The sequence below is a fragment of the Theropithecus gelada genome, chromosome 1 (genome assembly GCF_003255815.1).
Source record: "Theropithecus gelada isolate Dixy chromosome 1, Tgel_1.0, whole genome shotgun sequence".
NCBI lineage: Eukaryota > Metazoa > Chordata > Mammalia > Primates > Cercopithecidae > Theropithecus > Theropithecus gelada.
In genome coordinates this window covers 161445469-161459625 of record NC_037668.1, presented here as the reverse complement: position 1 = coordinate 161459625, position 14157 = coordinate 161445469, and the positions used below count along the sequence as shown (strand labels likewise).

The 14157-nt window shown below is 49.0% G+C and overlaps 1 protein-coding gene across 1 annotated transcript; it reads right to left on the bottom strand.

The window, feature by feature from the left end:
* Positions 1 to 6404: 6404 nt before the first annotated feature.
* On the bottom strand, positions 6405 to 13747 carry KISS1 (KiSS-1 metastasis suppressor). The gene is given in 4 exon segments (XM_025359675.1): positions 6405 to 6576; positions 6579 to 6853; positions 8822 to 8962; positions 13640 to 13747. Coding segments are annotated over 3 exon segments (417 nt in total). The 5' UTR covers positions 8925 to 8962; positions 13640 to 13747; the 3' UTR covers positions 6405 to 6537.
* Between the last annotated feature and the right edge of the window lie 410 nt (positions 13748 to 14157).

Genomic DNA, 14157 nt, shown 5'->3' with positions numbered 1-14157 from the left:
GGTCTCAAACTCCTGGGTTCAAGCAGTCTGCCCGCCTTGGCCTCCCAAAGTGCTAGGATTACAGGCGTGAGCCACTGCGCCCAGCCTGACCTTATGTATTCGGCTCAGATGCTCCAAACCCCTTCCCACTTGGTCCAACACCCAATTTATGGCCCAGTGGAATTTTTTCCAGGGAGCTCTGCTTTGGTGCTTGGGGACCTCTCTCTGCTACATCTCTGTGTGCTGGTGCCTGGGAATTCCTCTTTCTCAGTTTACATGTTTGTTTAAATAGAGTTTCCAAAGCTCCCTGAGAAAGAGTGCATGAGAGTAAACACTTCTAGTCCTGACATGCCTAAAATGTTCCCCATTTGGACCTTATTCTTGATAGTTCAATGTGAAAAGAATTCCAAGTTGGAACTCTGATATTGGAAGTTGTTTTTCCACTGCAACCTCTGCCTCCCGGGTTCAAACGATTCTCCTGCCTCAGCCTCCAGAGTAGCTGGGATTACAGGCACCCACCATGCCCGGCTGATTTTTTGTATTTTTAGTAGAGATAGTTTCACCATGTTGGCCAGGCTGGTCTTGAACTCCTGACCTCAAGTGATCCGCCCGCCTTAGCCTCCCAAAGTGCTGGGATTAGAGGCGTGAGCCACTGTGCCTGACCATATCTTCTTATCTGAATGAGTCTGATGCAGTTCTGATTCTCAGCTCCTTCCATGGTTTCATCCCAAGGGGCTTCCACTGCCTTTTCCTTATGCCTGGCCTGGCTCTTTTTTTTTTTTCATGAACTGGGCACTCAGTGAGCCCTTTCAATTTGGAAATTCATGTCCTTCCATTCTGGCAAATCATCCTGCATTAATTGATCATTTCTTCCCTTCCATTTTTCTCTTTTCTTGAAACTCATATAAGTAGGATGTTGCAACTTTGTTTGTTTTTCTACTTTTCTTATATTTTATCTCTTGATTTTTTTTTTTCTTTTTCTTTCTTTCTTTCTTTTTTTTTTTGAGAAAGAGTCTCATTCTGTCACCCAGGCTGGAGTGCAGTAGTGTGATCATGGCTCACTGCAGCCTCAAACTCCTGGGCTCACGTGATCCTCCTGCCTCAGTCTCTTGAGTAGCTGGGACTAAAAGAGCCTACCACCACGTCTGCTTGATTTCTTTTTGTTCTACTTTCTAGGAGATTTCCTTAACTTTGTGTTTCAATTCTTTTATTTCTTTTAAAAAATTTTGATCTCATATTTTTAACTTCCAAAGGCCTTTCTGATTCTCTGATAAATTCTGTTTTTATTGCATCCATTACTTGTCTTATGGATGCAAAATTTTCTTTTATACCTTCAGGGATCTTACAGTTTTGTTTTGTTTGTTTTTCTTTTCTTTTCTTTTCTTTTCTTTTTTTTTTTTTTGAGACAGAGTCTTGCTCTGTTGCTCAGGCTGGAGTGCAGTGGCGTGATCTTGGCTCACTTCAACCTCCGCCTCCCAGGTTCAAGCAATTCTCCTGCGTCCTGAATAGCTGAGACTACAGGTGTGCCCCAACACGCCTGGCTAATTCTCGTATTTTTTAGTAGAGACACGGTTTCATCGTATTGGTCAGGCTGGTCTTGAACTCCAACCTCAGATGCATCCGCCTCGGCCTCCCAAAGTGCAGGGATTAGGCGTGAGCCACCATGACCAGCCCATTTTGTTTAAGAAACAAGGTCTCCTTATGTTGCCTAGGCTGGTCTCAAATTCCTGAGTTCAAGAGATTCCCCCTGCCTCAGCCTTCCAAAGTGCTGGGATTACAGATGTGAGTCACCACACCTGGCCTTTTTTTTCCTTCGAGACAGGGTCTTCTTTGTCACCTGGGTTGCAGTGCAGTGGTGTGATCATGGCTCACCACAGCCTTGACCTCCCAGGCTCAAGTGATCCTCCCACCTCAGCCTTCTGAGTAGCTGGGATTATAGGGTGCTCGCCTAACTGATTTATTTTATTTTTTGTAGAGACGGGGGTCTCTCTATGTTGCTCAGACTGGTCTTGAACTCCTAATTTCAAGGTATCCTTCCTCTTTGGCCTCCCAAATTGCTGGGATTACAGGTGTAAAGCACCACACTTGGAAATATGGGAAGATTTTTTTTTTTTTTTTAACCACACAGAAAAAATTGTATCTGTTTTCTGCAGAAAGTCTGTTTCCTCTGTATTGTGTGTTTGGTCTACTCTTCCAACTTAAAGTTTTATTCAAACTCCTGTGACTCCTTGACTTCATTCATGGTTAAGATGGAAGCAGTTGGAGGGGCCTAGAAACTCAGGGTGCATAGGCAGAACTCATGGGCAGGTGCACCCTACTCTAGATGGAGGCTCCAAGCTGGCTTTTTTCTAGAGCACCCTCCAATGTCAGCATCTGAAGGTCTTTTCTTTGGGGTCTTTGGTCTCCCGCCTTGGAAATATATACCTTGCTGTCTGCATTCCCGGCACAAAGCGAGGGAGGGGGCTTACCCAGAGAGACTGTCACACAGTCCGGCTTTTCAACCACTCTCTCTTTTTTTTTTTGAGACAGAGTCTTACTCTGTTACCCAGCCTAGACTGCAGTGGTACAATCTTGGTTCACTGCAGCTTCCGCCTCCCAGGTTCAAGCAATTCTTATGCCTCAGCTTCCTGGGTAACTGGGATTACAGGAGCACACCACCATACCCAGTTAATTTTTGTATTTTTAGTAGAGACTGCGTATCACCATGTTGGCCAGGCTGGTCTCAAACTCCTGACCTCAAGCGATCCACTCACCTCGGCCTCCCAAAGTGTTGGGATTACAGGCATGAGCCACTGCGCCTAACCTTCAGCCACTCTTTATCCTCATCCTGATTGTGCTTGCTCTCCCCGTGACTGGAGCGTCTCCACTGCAGTCCTTGAGAGAGGAAGCGTCTGGCCTCTTCCTGGCAGAGTAGCCTGGTTGTGTTGGCTGCGGGAAGGGACTCGGGAAATCTAACTCCTCCATGTGCAGATTTTTAACCAATCTCCCTGTTTTCAGTCCAGGTGTCATCCCTACCAAACAATTCCACATGCTGAGGCTTGGCCTTGGGCAGAAATCAGTCATGTCCTCTCGGTAACCCCCTTTGCTGGCTTCAGGTTGTAGCTTCCTTTGCTCTCTGCCAAGCCCTCCGTACAATTTCCATCTTCAAAATCTTGTTGACATTTCTCATCTGCCCTGGTTTCCTCTCCCTTCTCTTTGCCCTTGAGAGTTTATACCGTTCTTCTTCCTTTGCTGTCTTTTAAGGGGCTTAGGGAGTGAGCAAACACAGATGTGTCCAAAGTGGTACTCAAAAACATTTTATGAAGATAATATGCTGCAGGGTTAATTGTAAAGATTATTGGGTAGATATTAGAAGAATCATAAGAAAGCAAAACCTGAGAAGGTGATGAAAGTGGGGAGCTGTTTGCTGTGTCTCGGCTTCCCCAGTAACCAAAGGCAAGCCCTGTCCCCAGGATCCCCACTCTGCGCCAAGCAAGAAAACATGATGGGTTCTGATGTCTTTTAAAATGGAAGATGGAAAAATGGAAGAAGGCACAGAAGGTGAGGAAGGGCACACTCTTTGGAACTGACATCCCTCCCCTCCCTGTGACCAATTCTAGACTGGGGAAGCTGCTGGCAGAGAGAGAAGGCAGGCAGGGGCAAAAGTAGATGCCTGACCCCTGGCATGAGGTCTGAGAAGAGGAGACCTGCCCTGGGAACTGGTGACTTGTCTGTATTGTCACTAGTGTTGCAGAGAGGCGCTGCAGATGGGTTGGCTAGAGTGACATTGCCTGCCAGACTGCTTCCCAAGACAAATCATTCAGGAAAAGAGTTGGGTCTGCTACCTGGCAGTGCTTTCTTAAGTGGGGTGGGGTCTACAGAAGAAGAAAAGGCTGCACTGTGTAGGAAGCTTATGGTGTTTGCAGTGAGAATGTGGGAGTCTGACTCTTGGCTCTATGACTTTACAACTACTTGAGCACAGCACTTAACCTCTTCAAGCCTCAGTTTTCTCTTCTATACAATGGGGATAGTACTCCCACCTCGTGCAGTTGTGAGGATGAAATGAGGTAGGCCTGTGCTTGGCATGCTGCAGGTACTCAAAAATGGCTTGTGAATGTGATAACAACGATACTAGAGGCAGAAATCTCCCTGCATCCTCTCACTCCTGCCCCCTAATTCCGAGCCCACATCTATTGTAAATGACTTACAAAAGGGGTGGAGCCTGGGAAGTGATCCTCCCACTTCTACTCACAAGGGATGCCCGGGCCCTGCTGATTTCTCCCCTTTGGGCACTGTCCAGAGACCCCAGGAAGAAGTAGGTTTGAGTGCCTGTAGGCAGCCCTACCTCCAAGTGTTTGGGCTCTGGTGCCCCACTCTCTGAGCCCACCCAGAAAGGCCAGAGGGAGGGAAGGGAATCCCTGGGGCTCTTCACAGCCTCCAATCTTCCCCTCTCCTTCCCTTCCATCTGGAGAGCAGGCTCATGGGAGCCACGTGAAATCAGAAATCCCTTTTGTTCCACAGAGACTCACCATCTTTTCCCAAGACACAAGGCCAAGAACTGCAAAGCCCAGAGTCTCAAAGGTAGCAGTTAAGGCTGCTAGAAGCATGGGACGGGCATTCAACTCCCTTCCAGCTGTCTGCTGAAACGGGGCCTCTGGTCATCTAGACGAGAGATCTTGGGGGATCCTTGGGTTACAGCAGTGCTGATGAGGACTGGAAGATGGTTAGAGGAACCCACACCATACACAAGGTCACACAGGCGTGTGCATATGAACATGCGTGCAATTTCTCATATTGAACCCCCTCATACATGCCCTCTTACACACAGGCCAGCTTCTCATGCCAGAGAACACATCTCACTCGCCTGCATTTGAAGTGGCACAGGCACCCCTCCCATCTGCCCGAGCTTAAGCTTGTGAGGAAGGGTAAATGGGGTCACAGGAAGTTTTGTAAAAATTAGGCTGGCTAAGAGCAGCCTGATTTCCGGGAAACCATCAGCTTCTTCCTACCCGTCATCAGATAAAGGATTGTTTCCAGGGGTTAGGTGAACAACATGCTTAATAGAATAGGTGCTGAGTTGATGATTCCTCTCCTAGAGGTACAGAGACACACCCTGGAGTGTTTGGGTATAAAAAGCCCTTCTAAATATCAACATCATGCTGTCATGATGTGTGATGATTTAGCTCACAGCAGTGTCGATAATTTGAGAGATCCTGGAGAGCTGTTTCAAGGATAGAGATGGGGGAGCAGGTTGTCATGTTCCCATGACAGCCTATCTCATTGCCATAGCAACACAACTCTGCCTCCATCCTGTGGAGTCGCAGTTTCCGTAATGGGTGGAACACGGTGGCACTTCACTGTATGGGGATGGGTCCTAGGATCTCTCTGGGAAAGAACGTTTTCCTCCTAGACTGTGCAGGATAGGGGTACCCCGAGGCTGTTAAGTAGTGCTGTGTTTTCTTGTCGGCAGGAGGGTGGATTTCCTGGGGTTTTCCCACTGACGAGCTCTACTTCTTCCGACCACAATTTCTACTCCCCAGCGATTGCACCCCCAAGTAAGTCCCCATGAGGCAGGCTACCCTTTCTTGATCTGCACCTGGCTGACTCAGATGGAAACCCTGCCCTGGCAGAGAGGCATGACATGTCAGTGGGGAAGACAGGCTCTGGCATCAGGAGACCTATTAGGCTTGGAGCTCATTGCTGATGTGCCTGGAGTGAGTGGTTTATCCTTCTTGACTTCAGGGTTCTACCTGTAAAGATTGGGCTAATACATGCCCATCACCCTGGGTAGTTATGAGGATGAAGAAAAGCAATATGTGTAAAGACCCAACCTGGCTCCCTGGAGGGGAGGGGGAAGAGTGAGTGGCTGGTCCACTGTGGATGCGCCTCGCATCCAAGACCCCAGCAGAGGTCTGACTGTGGGGCTTGCGTAATATTTAAGTTTTAATGGACAGGGCAGTGATTGGCATCATCTTCCAAATCAAGCTGCCCAGCTTCCATGGGAAAGGGAAAGGTACTTAATCAGTCCATCTCCTCCATGCCACCCTTATCCCCCAGTACTACTCAAAGTGTGGGCAGTGAGCCATGCCCCTCTGCAAAATGTTACCCATCCTCAGGGAGGTAAGTCTAGGCATTCTGAGGACATCTCCAGAAATTTTTATAGAAATTTGATATCGCTGACACATTCCAGCAGCATCCAATTTGGTCTTCTTTTGTTGTTTTTAAATTTTTCAGGGTGTCAGTGATCCATTTAAATTTTTTTAAAGTACCAATCTGCAATGGATTGGAGAACTAACCGCCTGTTCCTTCATTACATCTAGTATTAGAAGCACTGACCTTAATGACACCAGAGGCCTCTTGAAACCAGCTAACCATCCAATGAGGACAGAAGGGGAACAGCCTCATCAGAGCGCTTTTGCGAAAATGAGCCACAGATCACACGTCGGTGAGTTATGCAACGTTTCTTTTATTGCCTCGGGTTGGAAGGTTCAGTGCCCCCTCCCTTCGCCCTGCGTCCTCCCCGCCCCACATGCTGTGATTCCTCTGGGGTCTGAAGTTCACTGCCCAGCACCTGCGCCCTCAGCCCCGCCCAGCGCCTCTGCCTTGGCTCCCGGGGGTACCGCCTCCCGCTTGCCGAAGCGCAGGCCGAAGGAGTTCCAGTTGTAGTTCGGTAGGTCCTTCTCCCGCTGCACCAGCACCGCGCCCTGGGGTGCGGGGATCTGGCGGCTGCTGGGGGCGGACAGGCCGCGCCGCTGGGGGCTCCCGGAGCTCTCAGGGGGCGAGGACAGCGAGGCCCCCCGACGGCTCAGCCTGGCAGTAGCAGCCGGCTTCCTCTCGGTGCACGGCAGGCTCTGCTCCCAGGGGGCCAAGAGGTCCAGGGATTCCAGCTGCTGGCCTAGGACAGAGAGCACAGAAAGATGAGGCCAGGGTCCAGGAAAGAAGGCTTTGCAACACCTCCTCACATCCCATCCTATCCTTCTTTTCCTTCCTTGACCTTTTGACCTTTTGGGAGGCTAAATGCCATGCGGAACCAGCACGATCATCTTAGCTGGGATGATTAGGCCCTAGGTGCCTCCCTCTTCCAACACAGTTTGATTTAGAATGTTTGCCAGAATTATCTTAAATAACTTTCATATTACATTACTTCCTTTTAGGAAACAAACAGGGTAGGGCATTGAAATAAAGAAAACCAAAGTATTTGCTGAACACCCAGCTCTGGGCCCCTTCCTGGCTGTGAACAGCCTGGGCAGTGGGGCCATGTTAATTCATCTCTGTATCTCTCATAGTGCTTGAAACAGTGGCTTGCTCATAGTAGGGTCTCAATAAATGCTTGTTAAATACGTAAAAGCTAAAAATGTGTAGTAACAGAAATCAAGAAAGTGGAACTAAGTCATTGTGGTCCCACACACCTGTGTTCCAACAATGGTCTTTGATAAGAATTGTGACCACCCCCCACCTCCACAATAAGCTACATAAGGACTCAATGAGAGACAAAAATTATCTAGGTCACCTTAACTGGCTCTCTTCCTCCATCCTGGGTATAACTTCTCTCCTTCATTCTGAGGATTAACAAGGCTAATTTGGAAGGCACTTCACATGCAAGGCTCATTAAGTTCACTGTACTTTTTGGCTGTAAAATAGAGCAACTAGCTCTGAGTAGACAATAACCCCAGCCCACTGCAGCAAGAGATTAGTGGAAACGAGGTCTGGTGTGTGAATGGGTGTGAATGGATGTGCTAGGGCGGGAGTTGGCTTTGAGCCCCGCTCCTCCATGCCCTGGCACACTCTGGAAAAGAAGAGTGTGGACCTGGTCCAGAGTTAATGGCTGTCACCTGTGAGGTCCCTCCGCCCTTGCTCAGGGCCTGGCTGAGATAGGAGGAGGATGGCTTCCTCCCCAGTTGCACACACTAGACCAGCAGTAAATCACTGTTCAGGCTGCTGTTGGTGACCTCACCTAAAGCCTTTTGCCAAAAAGAGCCAACAACTCTATGTCCCTGGGCAGTGTGGGGTTATTGTCTGGGGAAGCCTCCTTCAACCAGAAAAATGCCTGATCCCAAGACAGGAGACACACTTGGCAAACAACACCCAGGGCCGTGTCTTCTGTGCTCTGGGAGGTCTTATGGGCATATACGATGACATCAAATGTATAGAGGGCATGCCCCAAGTTTTATAGCTGGAGGAACTGAGGTCTAGAGAAGCTAAGTCATGGGTTCTCGTTTGCCCAGAAAGCTGACACCAGGAAGTGTGCCAAGCCACAGCTCCTGACTTGGGGACTAGTATTATTCTAGCTTGTGCCACTCACCAGACACACTCCTGGGGAGCTCTGACACCTGCTGGGTTTCCACGGTGTTTGAGTGACTCTGGGGAAGTCTACCTCTGTGGGTCTCAAATTTTCCAGCTCATCAGTTCCCCAATAAACTGGAAACAGTTCATTGTCCCCAAAAGTTAGTAGATATCAAATATCTGTCCTTTCGTTTAGTTTTTTTTTTTTTTTCTTCAAATTCTTCACAAAGAATCTGAGGTCACTGATAAAGGAAGGTTGCATATGAAGTTCCTTCTCAACGTCGGCACAGAGAGGTTGCTGACGTAGAGCAGAGAACACAGTGTGAGGAAACCATGAAGGAGCTCAGGGGTTAACAAGCCCTGGAACCTAGGTGGGCGGACTGAGGCCATCACAGAGGCAAGTCATCCCTCACTTGCAGGGTTAACGGGAGCCCTCAATGAGTTGCACATGTGCCAGGCTTAGATTTCCACCAAATGCAATGTTAAACTCACACCAGTCGACTAGCTGGAAAATACGGGAAAGCTCATTTTGCAACAACCCACTTGCTCCCTCCCACTTCTTTCCCCAGAGGATACATACCTGTGGGTCTAGAATTCTCCACAGAGGCCACCTTGTCTAATGGCTCCCCAAAGTGGGTGGCACAGAGGAAAAGCAGTAGCTGCCAAGAAACCAGTGAGTTCATCTTGGTGAGAAGAGGCAGGTCCTAGAAATGTCTTGAGGCTGAGACAGAGAGAGGGAACAAAGACTAGGTCAGGCATGGGATCTGGGCTGGGTGCTGAGGGTAGAGCCCAGTGCAAAAGGGACAGTCCTCCAAGAGAGGGGAAAGTTCTTGCCTTGGGAGGCTCCTGGTAGAGGGATGAGTCTAAACAAATATATCAGTGAAATGGGATTGAGACTCTTTGCACAGTGGAGTTAAAGCTGAATTCATGCTAGGTGAGGGTCATCAGGGAGGGCTTCCTGGAGGAGATGAGGCCAGTAAAGTAAGGAAAAAAGGAAAGACCCAGTTTGGTGGAAGGGGCAGGACTGCTCAGGTCAGAGAATGGCCAGGATTCTGAATCTCAGGGTTGCTTGAGAGGAATGTTGGAGAAAGGTGGGGTGAGATGCCGTGTATAGGAGTGACTGGGGAGGGGTGAAGTAGGGCAAGGACTTCAGGGCACTGAGTGGGGGACTTTGAGGTTCCAACATTCTCTCTGGAGCCTGGCAGCAGGCACTTCTTCCTTCCATGGTGGGTTCTGCACAAATCCACAACTTTCTGTGTTCCACTCTCCCCATCCATATGCCTGAATCTGACCTCGTTCTCTCCTGCTGTAAGAGAAACTTAATTCTTTTTCTTTTCTAAAGAAAAAGAAAGAAAGAGGCAATCATCTTGCTCTCTCTCATAGCCCTTCACAGCTTTAAAGATGGTCATTAAATTGTCTTATTGCCCTATCATTCAGGGAAAAGAAAAACCTTTCCTTGATTTATCAGGTCAATTATCTCCAAAGTCTATTCTTCGTGAACTCTGAGAGGCTATGAATTGAATTGGCCTCATCGTTTTGGCTGCTGAGATGGGAGCCATGTGCCCTGATCCTCACACCATTTCCCATCACCCTGCCTTGCTCTGCCCCACTGACCCCCCACACGTCCTGCCCCACCTCTTCCAGCTCCCAAGTCTAATTTCTTTTTGAAAAAGTCACCAGACACTTTGAGACTGTCCAACAAACATGATTAAAGACAAAACGCTGGGGAGGCAGGAGCACTGCCAGCTGAGCAAAAAGATTGTCCTGGCCCCACTCACAGCCTGGAGCCACTCTCCCAGGGGAAGGGGGACTGGGGGATGAGAACCATTTGTGCCCATCAGCTTCTAATGGTGGCTCAGGCCCATGCATCTCTCTGCTCTTGCACCCCCACCTCCACCCCCCATTCCTCACCATGCAGGACTCAGGCATGGAGTAAAGAGTAAGAACCCTGAAATGGAATCAGGAGTACTTGAATCTTGCCCCAGCTCTGCTTTCATTCCTTGTGAAATGTGAGCAAGTCACCCCCATCTCCAGACCTCATTGGTCCATCTATAAAATAAGAACCCTGGATCAGATTGGCCACCAGCCGCCTGCTCAGAAGTTTACTTATCCTTGCAGATTTTGATTCTGTGACAAGTTGAAACCCAGACCACAGCTTTCTGCATTTGCCTTAAGGCCCAGAGCTGGGGCATGGAGTAGAGGTAGGATTAATTAATTGGAGAGAATAGTGTAAAAGCATTTCAGACCGTGGATGCACAGGGTCTGGGTTGATTTGAAAATCACTCCTTGAGCACTGACTAGGTGCTGGTGCTGTGCTAGGTGCTAGGGGTGCACAGGTGTGCTAAGACGGAGTTGCTGCCCCCAGGATCTCAAGTCTAGTATGAGAAATTGACTCATCAGCAGACCGTTTCAAAATAACACTGTAAATGACACACTGGATGCATGTGAATCCACAAGGGGATATGGGAGTCCAGGGGAACCTGACCTAGGGGGTCCAGGCAGATTTTTGGCAGGGGGTGGCACCTGAGCTGTTTCTGAGCATGAATCGCTGAAAGGTTTATAGAAAGTGTTCCAGGCACGGTGCTAAGGTGCTGGAGCAGGGGCAGGGGCTGGGTGGAAAGGGAACTTCAGGCCCTCTAGCTAGACAACAGGGTGGAGCTTTGCATGGAGAGAAAGCAAGTGACAAGGTTGGGGAAGGGGCCCTGCGGGGGCTTCATCCTGGAGGGATCTGAGCCAGACAGGAATGTGTGTAGATGTACATTTCAGATGGAGCATTCTGGTTCTCTGTGCAGAAGCAGGGTGGTGGGCGAGGAAGGAGGGCAGTGGGCTTGTGTGGTTGGAGGGTGGTGCTCTTTCTTCCTGCTCCCCTTTCCCCTCCGAGTGCCTCCTTCCCATTGTGGATGCACTTACCATGTGCGCCATGGGAGAACTCTGCCTGATCCTGGCACGCATACACATACACACACACACACACACCACACACATACAGCACACACACCACACACCACACACATACACCACACACACCACACATGCACACACACCACACACACATACATGCATATACCCATACACACACCACACATGCACACACACCACATACATATACATGCATACACCCATATACACACATCATACACACACCACACACACACACGCCACACACATATACACACATATACCCATACTCACATCATACACACACACCACACACACCACACTTGTACACACACCACATACATATACATGCATACACCCATATACACACATACACACACTACACACACACACACCACACACATATACACACATACACCCATACTCACATCATACACACACACCACATACATATACATGCATACACCCATACACACACATCATACACACACATACACCACGCACACCACACATGCACACATACACCACACACATATACACACATATACCCGTACACACACATCATACACACACACCACACACACCACACACACCACACACATCACACACATTTACATGCATACACCCATATACACACATCATAGACACACATACACCACACACACCACACACATATACACACCTATACCCAAACACACACACACCACACACACCACACACGCACACACACCACACACATATACACATACACCTATACACACATCACACACACACATACACACATACACACATACATCCATACACACACATTATACACACTACACACGTGCACGCACACCACACAATATACACACATACACCCATACACACATCATACACACACGTATATACACACATACATCCATACATACACATCATACACACACACCCCACACATACCGCACATGCACATACACAATACACAGATATACACCCATACACACACATCATACACACACACATACACCACACACCACACATGCACACACACATCACACACATATACACACATACACCCATACTCACATCATACACACACACCACATACATATACATGCATACACCCATACACACACATCATACACACACATACACCACGCACACCACACATGCACACATACACCACACACATATACACACATATACCCGTACACACACATCATACACACACACCACACACACCACACACACCACACACATCACACACATTTACATGCATACACCCATATACACACATCATAGACACACATACACCACACACACCACACACATATACACACCTATACCCAAACACACACACACCACACACACCACACACGCACACACACCACACACATATACACATACACCTATACACACATCACACACACACATACACACATACACACATACATCCATACACACACATTATACACACTACACACGTGCACACACACCACACAATATACACACATACACCCATACACACATCATACACACACGTATATACACACATACATCCATACATACACATCATACACACACACCCCACACATACCGCACATGCACATACACAATACACAGATATACACCCATACACACACATCATACACACACACATACACCACACACCACACATGCACACACACATCACACACATATACACACATATACCCATACACACACATCATACACACACATACACCACACACACCACACATGCACACACACATCACACACGTATACACACATATACCCATACACACACATCATACACACACACCACACATGCGCACACACACATCACACACATATACACATACACCCATACACACACATCATACACACACACACACACACACATATACACACAGATTCCCTCAACTCTTCGTTCACTGCCCAGCCCATCAGGGCACTTGATATATGTGGTAGAAATGAATTATCTGGAAAGGGGCCATGAGTGGCCAACCTGCTGTAGACAATTTTCGTGGTTCCCTCCACCCTGCGGGGCTTGTATCCAGTGAGTAACAGAGAAATTCCAGGCATGGTTGGAAAGCTTTTGGAATGAGGTGGCCCCTAGTTCTTAGCGGGTAGGTAGGTAGGTGCCCTTGGTGAGGCTTGTGTTTGCCATCCGTAATTTAGGGGAGTTGCTCAGAGGAGCCCCATTGCTCTCGGGAGACCTGAGGGTTTCCCCAGGTCCATCCGAGTGTCTGTGGTCTCTAATTCCAGCCACAGCAAGAGAGAGCCCTCGGGATCCCCAGAGTGCTAGCTTCACAAATAAAGTGCAACTCATTGTATTCACCCAGGCATCCCAGGATAATCTGGCCAGGCCGGTAAACAGGAAAGATCAGTGTCTCCCTCCCCTGCCTTTGCCTGCCCGGAAGCATCTGTCCGTCTTAGAACGGATTCCCTGCTCCCCTCTGGAGCATCCCCAGGTCAGGGCAGACCCCCTTCCCGAGGGTGGACGCCTCAGTGTGCCTACCTTACCTCAGTCCTGGCCTGGGCCGGAGTCTGGCGGAGCCTCTGAGGTGATGAGACCACCTGGCTGGATGAACGTCCAGAGGGTGGGTAGCTGGGCTCCCAGGCTCACTCTCCCCAGCTCCCTGATCACATTCCTTTTATAAAGCCCAGGGTGACGTCTCTAAGTACAGGCCCACTCTGCCGCCCCTCCCTCCTCCTCAGACCCTCCTGGAGAGCACAGCACCTTGGCAGGCCTCTGCCTCTGGGCTCTGTGACTGGAGGCATCCTCTCCTCCCACCCCACCCCCGAGCCCTCCGAGGCGGGACTTTCTCCTTCTCACAGGCTCTTTCCATCCTCCACACCCTCTTCCCACCCAGAGGACCCATCCTGCCCCCAAACAACATGGAAATGGGCTATTTGAGGAGGGCAGGGAGAGGTGTCAGTGTGAAATTCTTGTTTCCTCTCTGACAAGAGCCACCGTCACACCTAGTCTGAATTAGACGTAGAAAAGGACAGGAAGAGCGGAGGAGAAGGGCACAG